At 41.5% G+C, this 21268-nt stretch overlaps 1 protein-coding gene across 1 annotated transcript in view; it reads left to right on the top strand.

Moving 5' to 3' along the window:
• Susd6 (sushi domain containing 6) overlaps positions 1-21268 on the top strand; it is a 95791-nt gene that overhangs the window by 42643 nt on the left and 31880 nt on the right. The window contains exon 2 of the mRNA XM_038337185.1: positions 2945-3172. Coding sequence (XP_038193113.1) covers positions 3052-3172 — 121 coding nt within the window. The 5' untranslated portion in view covers positions 2945-3051. The remainder of the gene's footprint in view (positions 1-2944; positions 3173-21268) is intronic.

Raw genomic sequence — 21268 nt, 5'->3', positions numbered from 1 at the left:
TGAGTATCCTACATATGTATATGTTATTGCACATGTGTGGTTCTGAGGACAGATCTAGAGTTAAAATCAATAGGTCAGAGAATATGTACTGTTTTGAACCTACATCATTAAGTTGCCTTCCAAAGGCATTGTATATAAAATACAAAATGTTAAGACTATCTTCTGTCAACCAGGTGATGGTGGCGCATACCTTTAATCCCAGCACTTGGGAGGCAAAGGCAGGTGGATTTCTGTGAGTTCAAGGCCAGCCTTGTCTACAAATTGAGTTCCAGGACAGCCAAGGCTACAAAGAGAGACCCTATCTTGAAAAAAACAACAAAAAAACAAAAATTATCTGCTCTCTCCACCAATTCTTTAAAATACCTTCCAGAGTGATCTTAAAAATAAAGAAGATTTCCTGAGGCTAGAGAGATGAACCCATTCTTCTTCCAGAGGTCTGGAGCTGCCATATTAGGCAGCTAACAAGTGTGTGTAACTCCAGTTTCAGAGGATTTAACACCATCTTGTGACCTCCTTGGACCTCTACACTCAACATGTACGTGTGTGTGTGTATGTGTGTGTGTGTGTGTGTGTGTACATGTATACATAATTTTAAAATAATAAAATCACAGAAAGGACTTTACTCTTGTAACTTCCCTACTTAATATCCTTGTCATTATTACCTACTGAGATATACAGACTTAACTCCTTGGCTTAGCCTTCCTCTGAACCTCTACCAGGAGTACTCTGATTCACCTGTATATGGTAACTCTGCCCCTACCTCCATATCTTACACATCATTTAGGATTCAGCCGAGCATTAGCTCCTCTGGGTAGTATTGTTTGACTGTTGATACTCATGTGCAGAATACCAAAGGTACTACCTTATATATATACTCACCACTTAAATATGTACTGTGCATGTGCTGTGATGTGGCACAGGCAGTTGGCATTCTTGACGGTTCCCAGTTGTTGCTTTGAAGAGATGACTAAAGAATGCCTCATGGGGTTATCTAGTGTTGATGTACTGAAATAGTAGTACCATAAGGCTACTGTTATTAGCCAACTAAGGCCCTGGGCATATGCTTTAACATCTTTGACTTTGAACACCCTCCCCTCTTTTTTTGCACCTGAAGGAAAAGCAGCTTAAAGATTCTTGCTCAAGTCTTATTAGTGGCTATAACAGCAATGACAATTGGGGACTTAAATAGGACTGGGTACTTTGTCTGAATCTAAACCTTATATCACTGCTGTTTCACAAAGGTACCTGGGGCTAAGACCCATGAGGAGCAAATATCTGAATATAGCCTGGCATTCTGACTCTAATTTACAGCCATACAAATGTGATCAGAATCCACACATGCACAGACATACAGACTTCTCCATGAACCACTCTGTCTATAGGCTTCAAAGGCTCAAGTTAGTCTGAGTAAAAGCTAGGGACCAAAGATGCTATTGTCACAATTACCAGGGGAAAGAGTTGAAACCCAGTAGCTAGCTCTGTTCCTGATCCTTGCCTAATGTTTACTAAAGATTTTTATAACTGTTTTCTTTTAGACTGAGAGAACTCATCTTACTGCTTAAAGTTGTCTTCTCTGGGAGGAGTCATGGGTTTGAGTCAAGGCTTCAGATATATTGAAGTTGAGTCTAGTTAACATCTTTGGCCAAGGCTCAGGGAGTCCTTTATTGGGGTTATAGATGGCAGACCCGCTAATCTGTGTCTATATAGCTTTATATTGAATATATAGAACTTTAAAAAAAAACAAAACTGAATAGCCAGGTGGTGGTTATGCTTCACCTTTAATCCCAGCCCTCAGGAGGCTGAGGCAGGAGAACCTCTGAATTCAAGGTCAGTCTTATATACAGAATAAATTCAAGGACAACTCGGGCTACAAAACAAAACAAAACTGAAGTAGGCTCACTTTATAAACGTGTCATTAACCCAACATCTTCTCTAAAGACATTTAGAAAATAATTCTTAAATTCTTGACTACTGATTGATTTTATTTGTTTGTTTGAGACAGGGTCTGCCTCACTGTGTAGTCCTGGTTGGTCTGGAACTCCTTGTGTAGACTAGGTTGGTCTCAAATTCACAAAGATTTCTGTGTCTGTTCCTCCAGAACGCTGGGATTAAAGGTGTATGCCACCACACATGGCTTGGTCCCTCCCTCCCTCCCTCCTTCCCTCCCTCCCTCCCTTTCTCTTTTTTTAAATAATACTTTTTACTCTTCAGAAGCCAACCTGAACCAAAATGGGTGATGGGGCCAGTTAGCAACTACAGGCTGTCTTCCACATCCCCATTCTGTCAAGGATAGTCAATAAAATGTCACCCCTCTGGTCACAGGTATCAGGTCACAGGTGTTAGGTCACAGGTGTGTGGGTTGAGCCTTGAATAGTTTTGAGATTCATGGCTGTCGAGTCAGGTCCTCAGGGGCTCCTTAGTCTCTAACAGGTTAGGCCTTTGTGGCCTTGGCTCCTGCTGCTGCATTCCTTCTCTAGGCGGTGTAGTTATTCCTTTAAGACATGTGCTCATTCTGTTTTTCCTTTTGGTTAGCTGAAGTTGCTTTGAGGCCAAGTGACACAGGCATAGCAGCTCTGTGTCAACAGCTGCTTTCTGCTGGAGCTCATAAGTCAGTGGTCCTAGCAGAGCAGGAAGAAGTCTCTGAAAGCAGCACTGATTTGACTAGCCATGCAGGTGACGTCCAGGTGAGCTGGAACTTTTTGCAAGAGTCTGACTCCTGGACCAGATTTTGACAACAGCTGGCAGCAAGTTCTGGCAGCTCTCCAAGAGGAGCTGAAAACCCACTTCTGTGCTCGTCTCTTCTCTTGGCAGTAAGGATTCATTTGCTAGAATTTTTCCAACTCAGTGTGGGATTGTGGTTTCCTTGCAGAGTGTTTGCTTCTAACCAACTTATGGTTGAAATTTTCACTTTACTTAAGTCTTTTTGTCTGTTTGTTTGTTATAGGTGAAGCTACTTCTGGCTGGCTTTAGGATTCTCATTTCTGGATTTTAAAGTCTTTCTTTTTTAAAAAAAAAAAAATAAATAAATAAAAAACATCGGACGGATAAAAGATGTGCCATGGCAGGATAGCACCAAAGAGCAACTCAGCATTTGTTGTGACCTCCGTGGGGCATGGAGTGTTTCTTCAGCTAGTGATCCTTAGCACCCTGCTTGGAGATGGATTAACCTCTGGTAAGTAAGTCCAGATTTGCTTTCTGTTTGTGGGAGGAGCCTGGGGTGTAAGGTATGGGGGACACTTGCCTTTTGTCAGGCAGTTTGGGAAGAACTTTTATTTTCTTTTTTTATTCTGGAGACCTTTCTTTGGAACTTAATGAGCAAATACAAAGAGGTGGGGGAACCTGCTGGTGATTACATTATCTCCCTTTCTTCCAGTTGCTGGTATCTTCAGGCAAGAGAGAGGTTTAGAATCTGGGGCATGTGACATACAGGGAAGGAAATAGACTGTGGTTAGATTGCTTGTGTTCAGAGTTCATTCCTACTATCTATGATCCTGAGCAAGTCACTCTGTTACTGTGAATGTCTAGCTTCCTCGGCTGTAGAGTGTGTTAATAACAGTACCTACCTCACTGAGAATTGTAAAGGAATCAATGTTGCATAGTAAACACTTAAGGATGCTCACTTTTTATTTGTTTTTTTACTTGTTTTTCTTTGCCTTTCCTCAGACCAGGTACTTAGTTGAGATCCTGTATCTTAGTGAACTGACCACTAACGTTGAATTTTGGGCAAAGCCACTTAACTGTCCCATAGCTCAGTTTCTTCGTGTGCTAAACAAAGGAGTTGACCTTATGACCTTGAATGTTACTTCTAGCTCCTCAGTCTATACTTTGATGACTGAGAGTTTTCTGATTGATGCTGATAAGCTGGAATGTTCCCAAGAGAGACTGAAAATTCAGGAGTAAGCCATTTTGAATTTGTTGATCCTTGTTGTTTTTAACAGTAATCTAAAGTCCCTTATCACTTCACTTTGTGCAGCATCTAGACCAATTTTTTTCCAGAAAGTACATATTTGGATGTACTCCACAGGCATTGGATGATATGCCCAAACCATCTCTGTATTTGTGAGTCTTGATATGAACATTCATGTTTATCAGTATTAGAATTGCTGCCAGAGTTCTTTAGAACGACCTGGATGGCAGTTTTCTTGGATATGTTCCCTGGAGAGTTATCACAAAGCAATCTAGAAGGGGACTATAGTCAGATTTTTCTTTGGGCTGTCAATAACAACATTGAGAATTATTATTAATCATGAAAGCTTGGCCTTAGCTTAGGCTTGTCTCACTAGCTTTTACTGTCTTGTGGCTCATTACCTCATCTCTCCATACTGCTTATACTGCTTCCTCTGTGTCTGGCTAATGACTCCACACTTCTTTCTCCCAGAGTCCTCTCTATCTCCAGAAGCCCTACCTATACCTCCTGTGTAGCTATTGGCCATTCAGCTCTTTACTAAACCAATCACAACAATTTATCGTGACACAGTGTACGAATATCCCACAACATTTCCCCCTTTTGTCTAAATAAAAAAGAAGGGTTTTAACTGTAACATAATAAAACTATATACAATAAGAACAATTATTAACTAAGAATTACATTTATAATGTCCAGTCTATCTATATTTGGCAAATTCAGAGAAATTTATTATCTATCCTATCTTGGTGAGTCAAAAGTTTTGTACCTAATTGACTTTCTATCCTAACTTGTATTGCCAGCCCAAAACTATCTTTTTAGGCCTTAAAACATTTTCTTAAATAAACAAGTTAAACTTTTGTATCTTTCAACCTTATATACTTTATACCTCTTTTGTGAGTTTCTTTCCTGAAAACTGTAATTATAACAATCTAGTCTGTAACCCCATAAAAGATCTAAGAAGGAGGTAATGTTTAGTGGTGATGAGGTGCCTTATTTGTGGCTGTGGTCTTGTAACTCAGTACTTGCTCTTCCATTACTTACCGTTTCTGTTACCCTTTTACTCACATATACTGATAATGGAACAGGCTCACTACTTATTTTAGTAACATTCTTCTGAATTGTTGAGAGAAACAGTTATTGATTCCATGTTCCATTATAGCTTTCCCTAGCATGCACATTCTTTCTTTTCTGTTTCCCTTCTGGGTCATACCTTTCCTTCCTAGCCATGAGGAATCTCAATATATCACTCAGTACTATTGATGATTAGGACTCCATAATATGGGATCATGCTTGTATGAAAAGGAATATTAAAAGTAATAGGTATAGAAATATAGTGGGAAAGTTGTCTTGCTTGCTGCTCTTGACTCTAGAGCAGAAGCTAGCAAATTATGGCCCCATGCTAACCCTCCCCTCCAACTATATAGCCAGAGCTGGTCTGAAAAACTTGATATAATGGTATGATGCAGGTTGGCCTTGAGCTCCTTTCTTTGACTTCTTAGTGTTGTGATTACAGGTATATACCACCTACCATGCCTGGCTTGCTACCTGCTTTGCATGACCTGCGTGCTAACTATATTTTTAACTTGTTGAAAAAAAGCAGAAAAGTAATATTTTGTGACATGTGGAAAGTATATGAACTTTAAATTTTAGTGCCTATAAGTAATATTTGAATGGAACATGGTATGTTCATTCTTGAGTATATTTTCTGTGACTACTTTTATGCTATAATGGTTTATATTAAAAATTAAAATTTATTTTAAAAGCAAGAATTAAATAGATACAATAAAGACCAAATCTGAATTATTTGGCTCTTTGCCTATAATTTCAACATTTAGGAGACTGGAGAGGAGGATTGTCCATGAGTTTAAGGCCAGCCTGGGCTGCAGAGTAAGACCCTGCATCAGACAGACGAAAGATTTGGTCCTTTATTCAAAGTTCTGTATCCCCTGCCCCACCCCCACAGTTAGTTTATACTCAATAACAAATGGTGTTCAATAGGTATGTGCTTGAATGGGACAGCTGTCAGAGCTAGAAGGAAGGGTTAACTTCTCAGCTAGATTTCAGAGGTGGTACTTTTGCCTGAGGTCTTAACAGCTAATGGTAGGGCCAGGGACAGAACCTGGACCAGTGCCTAGGACACTACTGAAACCTGCCTCTCCCAGAATTTCTCCCAGGAAGCTGCCCTAGCATGTTAAGCAGCAATATTGGTAGCGGAGTATCAGAAGTCTTTAGCCCTTTTAGTCTCATTAAAGCCATCTCTCCCAATCCACCTTCCTTTTTATTGGCTCTATGCTTTCTTCCTTCCATTCCCCACCCCACTTTCCCTCTACTCACCACCGTCCGTACTTTCCACCCAAGGTTTCAGAATAGCTAGATAAAGGGATTATTACTCTTCAATGTAGAGAAACTATCTGTTTATAATGTGGGCCCAGACTAGAACTAGAATGGGAATGGGAAAGTTGAAACTGGTTTGTTTTTATTTTTTTACCCCTCCCCATTGCAAAGACTCCTTCCTCCCCTACCATCCTAACATTCAAGCCATTTTTTATTCCTCAAAATGTGTACTATCTGGTAGCCAAGTGCAGACAGCTAGATGGGGCTTCACCATTCCTAAGATCCAGTGTGCCAAGTTGTTGCCAGTGTTTCCCTCTGTAAAGTGGCTTCTAGGTCTGAAAAACCTAGAGCACACCTGCATGACTGTGACTGCCATAAGCAGTGTGCCAAGTATATTCACGAGGAAACCAAGACTCAGATACTGTGAAGCTAAAGAAAGGCAGTTCCTTTCAGGAAGAGCCTCTGCTTCCCCTTTGTGTGTGTGTTTTGTGAGAATGCATGTGAGTTTGTAAGTTCTTGTACCTGAACATATGCATGAAGAGGCCAGAACAAAACAACTGGTGTCTTCCTCCATCGGCCTCCTGACTGACTTGAGACAGAGCCTCTCGCTGAGCTAGGAGCTCCGTTTTGGCTACCAGTCCCCTTGTCTCCACTCCACAATATAGACACACATTTATAGGCTTTTCATGTGGATGCTAGGGATTCTCGCTCAGGTCCTTAAGCTTGTATAGCAAGTGACCTTAACTTACTAAGCCATCTCCTCCAGACCACCACCTTCTTGATTTCTTACCTGTTTTTTGTAGCTGCTCTTGAGTACCCATTTCAGAGACAGCTTAGAGTGAGTGTTAGTAAAATATATGGCCTTGTTACCAGTGTGCCCTCCTAGATAATAGACATGCTCATTTGTCACATTTATGGCTCTGAGAATCCCATTGGCTCATAGGTAATGCCTTCCCCAAAGGCGTGCAAGCCTAGTCTCCTGATTATAAACATCTGTGGAGTCTTGGTTATAATCTCAGGTTAAACAGAAAAGAATCATGTGTAGAGAGGCACTTGAGAGTTCTAGGGTAAAATTACATTATTTTGGGGGCTTGAGTTTCATAGCCATCCTGCCTGCCTTCCCTTTTGTCTATCTTTTTTCTTCCCTTCCTCCTCCTCCATGTTTTTTTTGAGACAGTCTCAACTATGTAGCCAGACTGACCTTGAACTAGTGATCTTCTTGTCTCAGTTTCTCAAGTGCTAGGATTACAGCTGTGTGTTACCATGCCTAGCTGTTGTTCCTCTTATCTATAGCTCAGGATTTAGAATTATATTAGCAAAAGTATTAGAGAAGCATTAACTGAGGGCCACATTTTCCTGGGTGTGTTTTTTTTTTTTTTCTTTAAACAGAAGATTATTGGAGAACCCTTTTTAGGTTTCGCAGAAGAAGCATATCGTGCTGTGGGAAGACCAGAATTAAAAACAAAATGTTTGTATATGCTACTTTAACTTTCTTGGACTAGAGAGGAACTAGGACCCAGCTGTGGGGCAGTCTCTGAGCTTTTTCTGTCTGCTTAATCTAAAGAAACCTGAAGTAGAACCTTGAGCAAATCGCTTGACCTCTTCATTCTGCTACTAAAGAGAATATCAAGTTGGTGTGTTGTATAGACTAATGACAATGATTGGAGGGCACATGACATTTAAACCTGATGTAACTTAAATAACAACAGCGTTGTTACGTGACTTATCACTGAGTCACTGAACAGGAAACTTTGTGAAGACACCTTTGCTCTCATGAAAACACAGAACTGAACACTCAGAGTCCGTGTTTGTCTGGTGAAGAGATTTAGGAGCAGCTGTTAAATTTGACCAGTGAGAAAGGGTTGATTACTTGAGGAATCCCTTTTGTCTTCCCAAAAGCTCATGTTTGCACAGTTTGATGATCTCAATTGAGCTGGCCTGCTGAGACATACCAAAAGTTTTGCTTTGCATTCTCTGTCCTGACAATATTTACTGACAAACTCAGTATTTTTTGTTTCTGATCACCTACTCCCCATGTTGCCATGATGCATAAGACCATGTTAAGCATCACAGTTCACACAGTGCAGTTTTAAAATAGTGGGGAAAGCAGTTCTCTCTCTCTCTCTCTCTCTCTCTCTCTCTCTCTCTCTCTCTCTCTCTCTCTCTCTCTGCATGTCTACACAGCAGAGTGAGAAAGGAAACTACTTAGTTTTTGTTGAAGATGGAAATTGCTAAGAACCAGGTTCTCTGTGATAGGATGTGGCTTTGGCCCTAAGCACTACTGTACCAGAGAGGTGTTGACAGACCTCCTTGCCTTTCCTCCCCATCTCAGAAGGACCTGGAGGGAGATAATGTACACTTATCTGGGATGGTAGGACAGCAGATAGGAGTACATAAGGAATACCATTTCTGTGCCACATTGAGTGAGAGATGAACTGAGTTGGGTGCTGGATAGCTTACTTGGACACATAATTGCAAGTGGTGGACCTGGCTGGGATTTGTGTTTGGTCTGACTCTGCTCATGACATCAGCCTACCTGTACTGGATGGTAGGTGTCCTTGGACCCGTTTCTTAGGTTTCCGATTGAAAGGCTCATACTAGCCTTCAGAGACTTATTCTGATAATAAGATAAAGACTCTTATCTGTGTTCTCGCCTTGTGAATAAAAAGGATACAGGAGTCATCTCTGGGATACCATGTTTCCCTCTGAAGTTGTATTCTTATCCACAATGGCTCTTGGTTGTTTGGTTCCAGTTTAGACATAGGGTTTGCCAAGGCAGTTCTATTCTTGGAAAGGAACAATGGAAGCCATAGCAAAGTGTTTCTAAATGAGGATGTAGTTCCAAAAACATCCTTAAAACATCTTACTGTCAGCTGCAAACCCTACTGACAAAAGTGATGTAATCTCTCTATGGGGTAATTACCTGTGACTATAAAAAGACTTAGGGATCGTGGTAGGAGGCTGGATTGGTCATTGCTGGGTTTGTTGAACCCTGTTGTCATGAAAAGACATTGAAAAATTACTTTCCACAGACTTAATTTTGTCATGTTTAGAACATTCAGGTACATGGTACTACCTTTGTACTGTCTTTCTAACAAATGAAACCTGAGCCCACCAAATTGAATACCTGACGGAATTTCAGTTGGTTTAAAAATCTTCATTAAACACAAACTTCCATCTCTTCAACAGTGGTATCCTTTCACTCTGGTCTAACTTGTTAATTTAGAGGTTATTTTTCTTACCTGTCCATGTTTTTCATCAAAAGAAGATTACAGAGTGCTAAAGGGGAAAAAACAGTTGCTAATCAGAGTCTCTAATGATTGTGAGTAGGTTTCTAGATGAACTTCCTACCTACTGGGAGATTCCATTCTTCTTTGTCACTCAGGAGTATAAGCCTCTAAAGGGTGTGAGCAGCTTCCCACTCCAGGTGGCTTATGTTGCTGTGGCTGAGTGCCAGGCCTGTGGTCAGATAGGCATGACTTTGGCCTGCATGTTGTTTACCTTTGGGACTCAAAGGGACAGCAGTATTTAGAAGACTGGCTTTCCATGGTGTCATGTGAATAAGAGCTTCATTGGTTGCTTTCCTTAGCATTTGATCATCCAACTCTTGAGCAAATTAAATACAAGGAAATCCGAATTCACAAGAAGATATGGTTCAGATTAAAACTTTTTTAAAAAGAGAATTATTCCTGTAATTTCTTCGTTTAGAAATGTTAATTGGTGACTCTGTATATACCCTCAATAGCAACTCTCATAGAGCCACTGAGGTTAGTAATGTAGTTTTGTGTTTATTGTATGTAGCTATTGTTTGGCTTCACCTCCCACCTTCTGTTTTAGAGAAGCACTATAGTCATTTAAAAGTATGAACTCCAGAGTCAGGTTATCTATGCTTGAGTATTTCCTCTGTTCCTTGCTGTCCATGTTACTTGAGCTAGTTTCCCTGACCCTACTTTGCATTCCCCCAGAATGGTGTATAATAGTACCAGACTTCACACATTCATTGTAAGGATTAAATAAAATGGCGTTGTCTGGCACACAGAGAAGCAATTCCTTATCGGGAATTCAAATTCAAGCGCCAGTTGATGCCATTGTTCAGTTCAGCTTCTATGATGCCTTAGCTGATTAGTTCAGACTAATGCTATATAAGGTGAGATGTTTCTTGTTCCTTCTGTATCTCTAACATTCTGTTTGGTTCCATTAAGTGTGGCCATGAGTAGAGTTATACCCCTTACAGTTTCCTCAACTGTCTGAATTATCAAATGCTACATGTTGGCTGGCATCTGTGTAAGATTAACATGACTGGGAAAGAGCGAGTGATGCCATCCTCTTTGAGCTGTTGATGCCTTTTCATGAGCAGTAAGCCTTCCCTTCAGTGAGATTGTACCTTGTTGGCATTTTAGGTTTGTTAGGAGCTTGGGAGTCATTTTTGAAACCTTATATGTAAGTTTCAAAATGCCAAGGAGATGTTCATTTAAAGGCAGTTTATTTCTCTAAGCACAAGGATACAATTTTTTAAAAATTACATTTTTAAAGATGTAATCCAACATACACTTAGAAGAATTGGAATTAAAAGAAATAATCTCTATGTTCTCTGTTTGGTGGGTTTTTGTCTTTCTTTTTTGATACAGGGTCTTTGTTGGCTGGCCTCAAACCCACAGTCTTCCTGCTGTAGAGCTTGAAAGCTGTGGTCACAGTAGACCTGTAATACCTGGCTTCTACTTTTCTTACCTGTATTTCCTGTGTTTATTGGCATTCCTTTTTAGAATTTTTCTCATATATGCACATGCACATGCACATGCACATGGAGGCCTGAAGTTGATTTGGAGTCACCCTTGATTACTGTTCATTTTATTCACTGGGCCAGGGTCTCTTCTTACTTGAACAATAGCGTACCAGTCTTGCTTGTCTAGCTACCCAGCTTGTGGTGGGGATGTTTCATCTCTACCCTCCCAACTCTGGAGTTACAGGTGGGCCTTCATGCCCACCCGGCATTAACAAGGGTTCTAGATATCCAGATGCCAGTCTTCACATACAGACAGCAAGCACTAAAACCACTGAGCCATCTTTCCAATACAGAACTTCTAATTTTAAGAATCTTTCCTTTTCTATCTAGATTCTTTGACATTTCCAGGATTGGAGATTTCCCTTCATTTGACTTGACTTTTTAGCTTTGCCAGTAGCCACATATTGAGGTACAGTTGTTTAAACATTCAAAATTCTGGGCAGCAATACAAGGACGATAAATAGATTTTCTTCAGTTTTTCTTTTTCACAAAGTTCTTCTAAATGTAGAAAGTATTTTTGACTTTGCAACTGTGAAGGGTGGCACAAATGGGTTTCAGGAAGTCAGGGCTGAATACAGCAGGATTACAAAATCTTATGACATGTAGAAGGTGAGGTCAGCTCCACATGTGTAGTAGGCACATGTCTCTCCTCCAGGGGGATGGGACTTGTGTTGTCACTGGCTTGAGTTCTGACAGTTCAGCCTTGTTGACTTAGGAAAGGCTTGGGACAGAAGAGTGTAGCTGAGATAACTGCCTGCAGAGAGGTACTGAGTGGCCATGACGACAGCCTGTCAGTGCAGAGGTTTAGGGACAAATGGGAGAAAAGCCTCTCTTTCAAGTTGCTCACTGCTTATGGAGGCCGGGTTGCAAAGGATCCAGTGCTGTAGCTCACCACGGCCCATTGATAGCCATGCACGGTCACTCATACTTGCCAGTCTCTGCACTGTGACGTTAGCCAGAGACTTTCTTAGGCGTTTAGCTCTCTGCTTTATATCCTTACAAAGGAACCTTAAGCTAGAGCAAATTCTCTCTTGCTTGTGGTCTTAGTATTTTATCACAGCAACAGAAAGGAGAATTAATAGCATCTAAGGAAGGAAAATGGGCTGTGCTGTATGTCTGTGCTTAAGTGAAATTAACGAGAGTCTTTAGTTCTGGTCCTCCATTTTCAGAGAATGCCAGCATTTTCTTAAGAATAGAATTATAGGGCTGGAGAGATGGCTCAGAGGTTAAGAGCACTGGCTGCTCTTCCAAAGGTCCTGAGTTCAATTCCCAGCAACCACATGGTGGCTCACAACCATCTGTAATGAGATCTAGTGTCCTCTTCTGGCCTGCAGGTGTACATGCAGGCAGAACACTGTATACATAATAAATAAATAAATCAAAAAAATAGAATTATAATGCCTGGCTGTCTTTGATTTGAAAGGATCAGCCAGTTTGATAAGACTTAGGAAACTGTGACCCTAGAAAACCTGAACTCTTTATATGGAAGATGTATTATAACATATTATATTAAAATCTTAGAGAGCCGGGCGGTGGTGGCGCACGCCTTTAATCCCAGCACTCGGGAGGCAGAGGCAGGCGGATCTCTGTGAGTTCGAGACCAGCCTGGTCTACAAGAGCTAGTTCCAGGACAGGCTCCAAAGCCACAGAGAAACCCTGTCTCGAAAAACAAAAAAAAAAAAAACAAAACAAAAAAAAATCTTAGAAACTTGCTCCAAATTCTAATGACCAAGTAATTATTAATTTTGATTATCAACTTGATGGGATTTAAAATCAGCATAAAAATGTCTGAGCGGGGGCTGGAGAGATGGCTCAGTGGTTAAGAGCATTGCCTGCTCTTCCAAAGGTCCTGAGTTCAATTCCTGGCAACCACATGGTGACTCACAACCATCTGTAATGAGGTCTGGTGCCCTCTTCTGGCCTGCAGACATACACACAGACAGAATATTGTATACATAATAAATAAATAAATGTCTGAGCATATTTGTGAGGTTTCTGCATTAGGTTTTCTACATCAGTTTCTGATGGAGGTGGGAAGACTCACCCTAGATGTGAGTGACACTGTTCTGTAGCCCAGAGTTCCCAAACTGAATAAAAAGGAGAAATGGAAATGAGCAGCAGTGCCCATGGCTCTCTTCCTCTGACTGGTTGCTTGACAGGGCTGCTTCTGCAACTGTCTGGTTGCATTATAAAGAGCTATATCACATTCTTGCTAACAACCAGAATGAACTATTCCCTCAAACTGTGAGCCAAAATAAATCCTTTCTTCTTTATGTTGCTTTGCCAGGTATTTTGTCATAGCAACAATATAAGTAACTAGTAGAGACCCAGAATTGCTATGAAAACAGTTAAGTTTAGTATTTTCATAATCAGCATTGAGCTCTTTATTTAGCAAGTGCATGTTGACAGAAGGTGGACAGGGAGGGACACAGCAAGAGGTATGTAATGGCATGGAGGGCTTCCTGGGAGCCAGATACTGAACTAGTTTGTAATGGAAGCTGTCACTTGTTAGCCTGTAAGATCATCAGTGGTAGCCAGGTACTCTGACCTGGGATGAAGGCAGAGCTGTGATCCATGGTGAGTACATGGCTAGGCCATGGCACTACTGTGTGCTATGATAGTTCATGTGACATCTGCTCTCATGAGGGAATTGAGCAGTGCACTGGAATACACATAGAAGGATACCTGACAAAGATTGGGATGGTCATTGTGAGACTTTGCTCGGGGAGAGAAGTCAGAGACCTGAAAGCAAATGGGACTTAGTAGGCAAAAGAGGCAGGATGGCGCAGGAAGGCTAATAATGCTGTTTCTTCTTCCAGACTGGCTGGTATAAAGCCTATACCAACCATGAACATGGTCTGTGATTTTGAACTAGATTCTTAAAGTCTGTCCTTGGTGGTTGAGTCCGTAATGTTGAAATGCTACTGTGCACACCAGGTGCGGTAGTGGCAAAGATAAAATGTTCCAAATATCATCTCTGTTTCAGGATGTCACCTTAAAGTGGCAGACCATAGTCACCTGGTGGGGACCTTGGAAGGGAAGAAAGTAGTGTAACATCTGCTGTGTGTCCTCCTCTCAGGTTACTTTGTATTTAAGGCTTTGGGATGTGTTAGGGTGTGGGTGGTGTATGTGTTTGTTTGTGTGCATATGTGTTTGTGGAGGCCAGAAGTTGGTTAACTTTGGGTGTCTTCCTCTATTGCTCTTGGTTTTCTTTTTTAAAATAGGGTCTCTCGCTGAACCCGTAACTTCCTAAATTCAGCTATGCTGGCTAGGCAGTAAGGTCCAGGGATCTACCTGTTTCTGTTTCCTCAACACTGGGTTTACAGGCACACACTATCATATTTGGGTTTTTAATTCATTGCTAGAATCTGAACTCAGGCCCTTACCAAGCACTTAATCAATTGAGATATCTCCTCAGTACCCCATTTCACTTCTTTTAAAACTGGAACTCAGAAAAACAAAAACAAAACCCCAACTGGAATCAGGATACTGGATCTCTAAACTGGTGTCCCATTGCTGTGGGTGGTCAGTGTATGATCTCCTTCACTTTGGTGGAATATGTTCAGAAACTGAAATTTCCAAAAAGAAGGCTGGTGCTGATCACAGCCTAAAAGTTCAAGAGTTTAAACTGCATAGCACCAAGAAAACAATTTAGTGTCCTTGGGCAGAGTCAGGTTGCTGCTGGTGGAGATAGACAACCTTCCCAGTGCATTTCAGAGCTGAAGAGGAACAAACTCTCTTGTAGGATCTAAAGGGGTTAAAGTGTGCAAGAAAAACAAACACCAAGGGATTGACTCTAAGCGAGGAAGTAGGAGGGTTAGAAAAAGATAAGTTAAAGTACAAGTTGTAGAAGAAGACTGAGGATGATAAGATTGGTAGTTGGGCTTCAACACCCCCTTCATCCCTCCCCGCCTTCCCCCGCCTCCCGCCCCCCCAGTTTGGGGACAGGAATCAACAGACTCTTTTATGCAGCCTTCTCAGCCTGCCTCTGGGGGAAGAGTCCAAATAGGCCCTCCATCCAGACCCTTTCCTACCACAGCTCAGACAACCTGTAAAGACATGCTTGACAAGGGCTTCTTATTTCTCTGATGCACTGTGAAGGGTCCCCTGTGGGTCTTGGCTAGCATCATGGATTCCTTGGGGACACCAAAGGATGTGGGAGGTTCTCACTTGATTAGGGAAGGAAAAATACTGAAGATACCATCTGGCTCATGTGGATGTATTCCAGGATTCATCATTTGTGATCTGCTCTGCTGGGGTAATTGGGGAAGTAGGGTGAGGACTGCTCTATTCGATGTTTTCTAGATTGCAGAGATGTGGCTCGGTTTCTTTAGAATGGCTTTCGTTCTTAGTACCCTGATAGGAAGTTTTGAGGCTTTGCGGTTCAATTGTCCCTTCTTGCACTCAGAAAATTGATTACTAAAGTATTTTAACAAATATAATGTTGACTTTTTATACCCTAAGTCACAAGAATGGCTTTTGCTGATAATTTTTTTGGGGGGGGCGGGCGGGAGTGTTTTGGTTTTGTTTGGTTTTCAAGACAGGGTTTTTCTGTGTAGCCTTGGCTATCCTGGACCTCACTCTGTAGACCTTGAACTCACCTGCCTCTGCCTCCATCCAGATGCTGGTAATTATTTTTAAAGTTGCTTTTTTAAATTTTAGATATTAATGTTTATAATAGTTTATAATCTTTTTTATTTAAATATTATTTATTTATTTATTATGTAAACAATATTCTGTCTGTGTATATGCCTGTAGGCCAGAAGACCTCATTACAGATGGTTGTGAGCCACCATGTGGTTGCTGGGAATTGAACTCAGGACCTTTGGAAGAGCAAACAATGCTCTTAACCCCTGAGCCATCTCTCCAGCCCCAACAGTTTATAATCTTTAATGTTAAAAAGCAAGTTGAGCTGGGTAGTGGTGGCACGAGCTTTTAATCCTAGCATTGGGGAGGCAGAGACAAGCAGATCTCTGTGAGTATGAGGCCAGCCTGATCTAGAGTGAGTTCAGGACAGCCAGGGCTACCCAAAAAAACCCTGTCTCAAGAAACCAACAACAACAAAAAAAGTTGGTTGCAAGTAAATGTAGGAATAGTAAAGATTGTGAGATTGTGAATAAGGAGATTTATAGTGTATGTGTCTTAAGTGGTGGCTGAACTATGAAGATATAAACCAATGGGATTATTATGGAATTAAAATTACAGGGAATTATTATGGTTTTTTCCTTCAGTCAGCATCTCTTTCTGAATTAATCTTGAACTAGTTTGCAGACTTAATCTGTTGAGTATATCTAGAACTTCCAAATGTAATAATTTCTTGTCTATGAGAGTAAAGAAGGTAAGAGAAGAAAGGGAAAGATTGTTGAAAAGGAGTTTTAAACATTTTAAAGTTATTTTTTAAGTATAAGTCCATGTATGGGTATGTGGATATGAGTACAGGTGCCTGCAGAAGCCAGAGTCAGATCCCCCTGGAACTGGAGTGAAAAGCCGTTGTAAGCTGTCTGGTTTGGGTGCTGGGAACTAAATCCAGGTGCTCTAGAAGATTAATACATGTCCTTTACTATTGAGACATCTCTTCAACTCCCCAAATAATTTTTTTTCAAGAGACAATGGTCATATCAGACAAGGGTATTATAGTTAGGACATTAAGTCTGGTATTTGTTTTCTTATTGTGAATGTGTCCTGTTGTGTACTAGAGAAACAAAAGGCCAAGAAAAGTGTGTATGGAGTAAAGGTACCAGCAGAGTTCTTAGCTATTCTCTTGGGCTCCGGTTAACAGTATCTGCGATGCTAGAGAGTGGAAACCCACTCTCTTCTCTGCTGTGTGTCAGGGTGTATCAGAGGGCCCATAACACTTTCCATGGTGAAACCCCTATGGATAGGAGTAGGATTCTCCCTCAGTAAATGTCTATGTCAGTTTTACTGAAGTACAAGTACTTAGCTGCTGTGGATAGGATTTAGGCAGAATGGCCTCATACCAGATCTCTAGTCATTGTCTGGAAACTGGTCTCCCCAACTAAAAGTTGGTGTGGAAAATACTGCTTCATCAATAACTAGGTGAGGCCCTTAAGTGGGGTTGGAGGTCAGGCATCAGATTTCTTTCCTAAATCCATGCTTCTACCCTCCATCATCACCTTGCATACTTGGAGCCCTCAGTGGCCTGAAACTCAGTTTGTCTGCCAAGTTGGCCTCAAACTGAAAGAGATCTGCCTCCAGAGTGCTGAGACTAAAGGTGTGTGCTACCACACTTAGCCATTTGTGTGCTCTTTTGTGTGGTCTTGTACCTACATAGCAGAAGAATATGCTGAGAGGCTAGTCTTACTTTTGTGGCAGTTATATGGGCTCCAGGCTAGAAATTCTAGATGTCACTCGTGTAAAGAGGTTTACGTGTGAGGGCACCAATGGACTGACCTTACAGGTTATCTATCCCAGTAAATAACCTGTAACTCTCAGATTTGATTGTTCAGACCCTCTGCAGGGTTTATTAAATGTGGGCTGCTGGCCTGCACAGAGCTTCTCATTCAGTAGATCTGGAGTAAAGTTTGAAATTTTTACATTTCTCCTGAGTTCCGCTGGTCTGAGAATCATATGTTAAGAACTACCAATTACACATGGGACGAATGAAGCTATCTTACCCTTTTCATAGCAAATTTTGGTGAAGTGAGGAGAGACGAGGGTAAAGATTCTGAATCAACCCACCAACTAACTTAATTTTAAAACTAGGAAAATCTAAATATTAAGGGAGGGTCTACAGGCCTTTGTCTTGTCTTCTCCAGATTGGTCTGGCTTTTGCAAACTATCCAACAGAAAGGAGTGGGACTTGGTAAATCCCTGACCTGGGTTACTTTGGCCATTTCCTCCCAGTACTATTCTGCCCTTCCTGGCAAACTGGGCTCTAAAGGCTACATTGCATGCATTACAGGGAGCCTTTCCTAAGCTTGGGCTCCGTGGTATGAAGGAACAAGAACCTGAGCTGGGGTACTTTGCCATCAGTCCCATTTCCAGCAACACTTGCCCACGCGCCCTGTAATGCTAAGATATATCTAATATCTTTCCCTATATCAGAAACCTAAGAATGATTGTTACTTGGTTTGAATTTTCCTGTGAAGACTTTTGATAAGCAGCACTGAATCAGAATGGTGTTCAAAGACTGGCTGGCCAAAGTAAAAACAAGTTGTCTGTGTTGCTTTCCTAATGCCTGCTTCCAGAGAAGAATGACTTAATGTGTTTGTCATATCCCCACCCCTATACTCAAGATTACCCTCCACACTTCATTACAAGACTTCACAGGCTGTTGATCTGTTTTTATTTCCAGGGTACATGGGATTGTTAGCCAACTTTCTCCACTATCTGGCACAGTGTGGCCTGTATTATGGGTTGTAGCAACAGGAAATTGTATCCGTCCCCCCTTTTTTCCCCTGTAGTTTCTCCCTTTATAAGACTTGGTACAGTTGTCTTCCTCTCCCCTGCTCACTTCCCTCCTTCCCTCCTTACACCTGTACTCAGTGTAATTCCTTCCATTCCATTAAAGCTGCATACCCTGTATAAGTGTGTGAAGCGTCTCTTCAGGCCTCTCAGTCCCCTTCTCTTTTCTGTCCATGTTATTCTGGGTAGCTATGAGTTAGAGAAGGTTTTGTCCGAAAGGAGTTTGCTGTTCTGCAAGCTGAGTTTGACCCTGTTTTCTGCCTTTATTTCCTGCTGGAGCCTGGTGATGTTTGTATTGGCAAGCTAAGGGACTTCTGACTTGAAAGGAATTAACATACTGCCTCAGAACCATTGTCTGGTCCTGTCTTTCTACCCTGTGACAAGGGAACTAAAGATTTCCCAGCCTTGTTAATTGTTTCTATCCTCTCTGATCCAGCTGGAGCAGTTTCCAGGGAACTCAAGCACTGACTAGCCCAAGATCTCTCTTAAAACAGGCAAAGATTGAGGTTGATTTCATTCATTTTTAAGTAAAATGATCAATCTTTTGATGATTTCATTAATTTCCTCCCTTCTGAACTCCCTCTTGTTTGCAGTAATTGGAAATCCTGACTGTTTCTCATTTCCCTGACCACACAAGCTTTAATCTAGTCAGCTTGGTACCGTATTCTGCTTTTTATCCGCTTGAAGTGTGGTTTGAAGATGATTTTAATGACTGGCTTTGGCTGGATTTTCCAAAAGCTTAGGCTGTTGCTGTGATTAACTTCACACCTACCTAGAGCCTGGGTGGGACAGATAGAGAAGAATCCTACCACAGAGTGCTCTCTTCTCCCAGGAAGGATGTCTGCAAGTTTTTCATTGCTCATTTTTAGTACTCAGCATTTATAGACTTCCTGGAATGTGACATGCACTGTTGAGGTTCCCAGCACCTCTCTTTAGCCCATGTGGGAATGCAGAAGCTTCAGCAGTTCAGATTCCAGCAGGGTGCTGGCTACCCAGGGATCACCCGGCCTGCAGTAACGCCTGTAAACATTTTAACAGTTGTAATTCTATTTCTTGTGCTTTTCCATTCTTGACTCTAAGAAAAATAAATAATACAAACCACCTCAGGAGGCCACAGTCAAAGCAGATAGTTGTAGCTGCCTGTAACAGCTAGATGTAGAGCAGATTTGTGCATATTTTATTGTGTTGTTATCCTTGTAAGCATGATGCGATTCATAAAGGATGAAGCTGGGATTTGAACCCAGATCCTTCTGTTGTAAATCAAATACTTTTTTTAAAAAGAGATTTATTTTTATTTTATTTGTGTGACTGCTTTGCTTGCATGTATGGATGTACCCCATGCGCATTCCTGATGCCTATAGAGGCCACAAGAGGATGTGGAACTAGAATTAAAGGTGGTTGTGAGCTGACATGTGAGTGCTGGGGACCCAACCTTAGTTCTCTACAAGAGCAGCAAGTATTCTTAACCACCAAGCCATTTCTCCAGCCCCTCTAATATTTTTGTGCTACATAATTTTGTCTGTTTTGTTTTAACACTGACCTCCCATGTCACTGTCTAGTATTGTTTTAATAACTTAAAATGTTTTGCTATTTTGAGACAGGATTTTCTAAAACTTGTCTCAGCATCCTAAGTGCTATGATTGAAGGCATGCACCCCTACTCAGCCTCTTGAGTATTATGGACCATTTGTGTTCATGTAATAGGTCCTCTCACAGGACGGAGGGTCCTATAGTCTAAGTGAGGGCAGGAAAAAAGAGGGAATCTTAGTTTCTCTTGAGTAGTTCACACACTGAATGACTTTAGCAAAGCTTTGAGAAGAGCTGAAACTTAACTGGGGCTGGTAGAAAGGAAGAATCCAAATTGGGTTTCAGAGAAGGGGAGTTTTGGTTGTTAGTTGACTTCTTGGCACTCTGGGGTGCAGGAAAGATGCTGAGATTTGTTTGATTTCTTCATTAGACTTATAAAAAACTGTGTCATTTGAGGTGATGCTTTTACCAGTCTGCTGGGCTGTAGTGATGGTAGGAATCCTTTAACTCTACCTGAATAGAAATTGTGGGTAGACAATAAGAAGTTCAAGTGTTAGTCTCAAGCAGCATTGCTTGGCAGCAGGCCCTTCCAATAAACAGGCAGGAGCAAGTGATACTTTGTATTGTTGCAGTCCTCCTGTGGGCCTCTGTTGTTAGGACTGTCAGCTCTACAAGTGTTACCTTGTGTGTAGGTAAAAGTGTTACCTAGGAAGTTGGGAAACTGGAATTTAAATCCAGATCCTCTCATCTATACAGGTGTTTAGTCTGCATGTATGTGTGTTCACCATGTGGATATACATACTACAGTATGCTCACACAGGTTTTGGCTGTGGCTGCAATTGCAGCTTCCAGGAAGGCTGTGGCATCAGGATTCCTTAGCCCTTCTTACTGGCCTGTGTTACAGTTCTTGTTCCAAGGTCTAGACCTTCAGCCCATTGACAGCTCTCTGAACTCCTGGCAACTAGAGCCTGCAGTTTCTCTTTGGCTCCTTCCTGCTTTTATTCTCCCGCCTCATCTGTCTGCCCTCACTTGTCATCTCTCTCCTATGTCCCTTCTTATGCCCTACTTTCTCTTGAACTGTTCAGCTGCTGCTGCTTCAGCTGTCCAGTAGCCGGCCACCTTGCTGTTTTCAAGCCAGTCCTGCCAACCTTTTGGCTGTCTCTCCATACAATTGTTCTTCTCAGCCTGCACTACTAAAAGTAGGCAAGAAAAGACCACTTGAGAGAAACTTAGCCCTGGTGCTGCAAAAATAATAGGAAGCAGCCTAGGAGAGGTATTCCAACTGACTCACCA

This window comes from Arvicola amphibius, chromosome 7 (assembly GCF_903992535.2).
Source record: "Arvicola amphibius chromosome 7, mArvAmp1.2, whole genome shotgun sequence".
Taxonomy (NCBI): Eukaryota; Metazoa; Chordata; class Mammalia; order Rodentia; family Cricetidae; genus Arvicola; species Arvicola amphibius.
The sequence above is the reverse complement of the archived record's forward strand: the minus strand, read 5'-3'. Positions and strand labels throughout refer to the sequence as shown.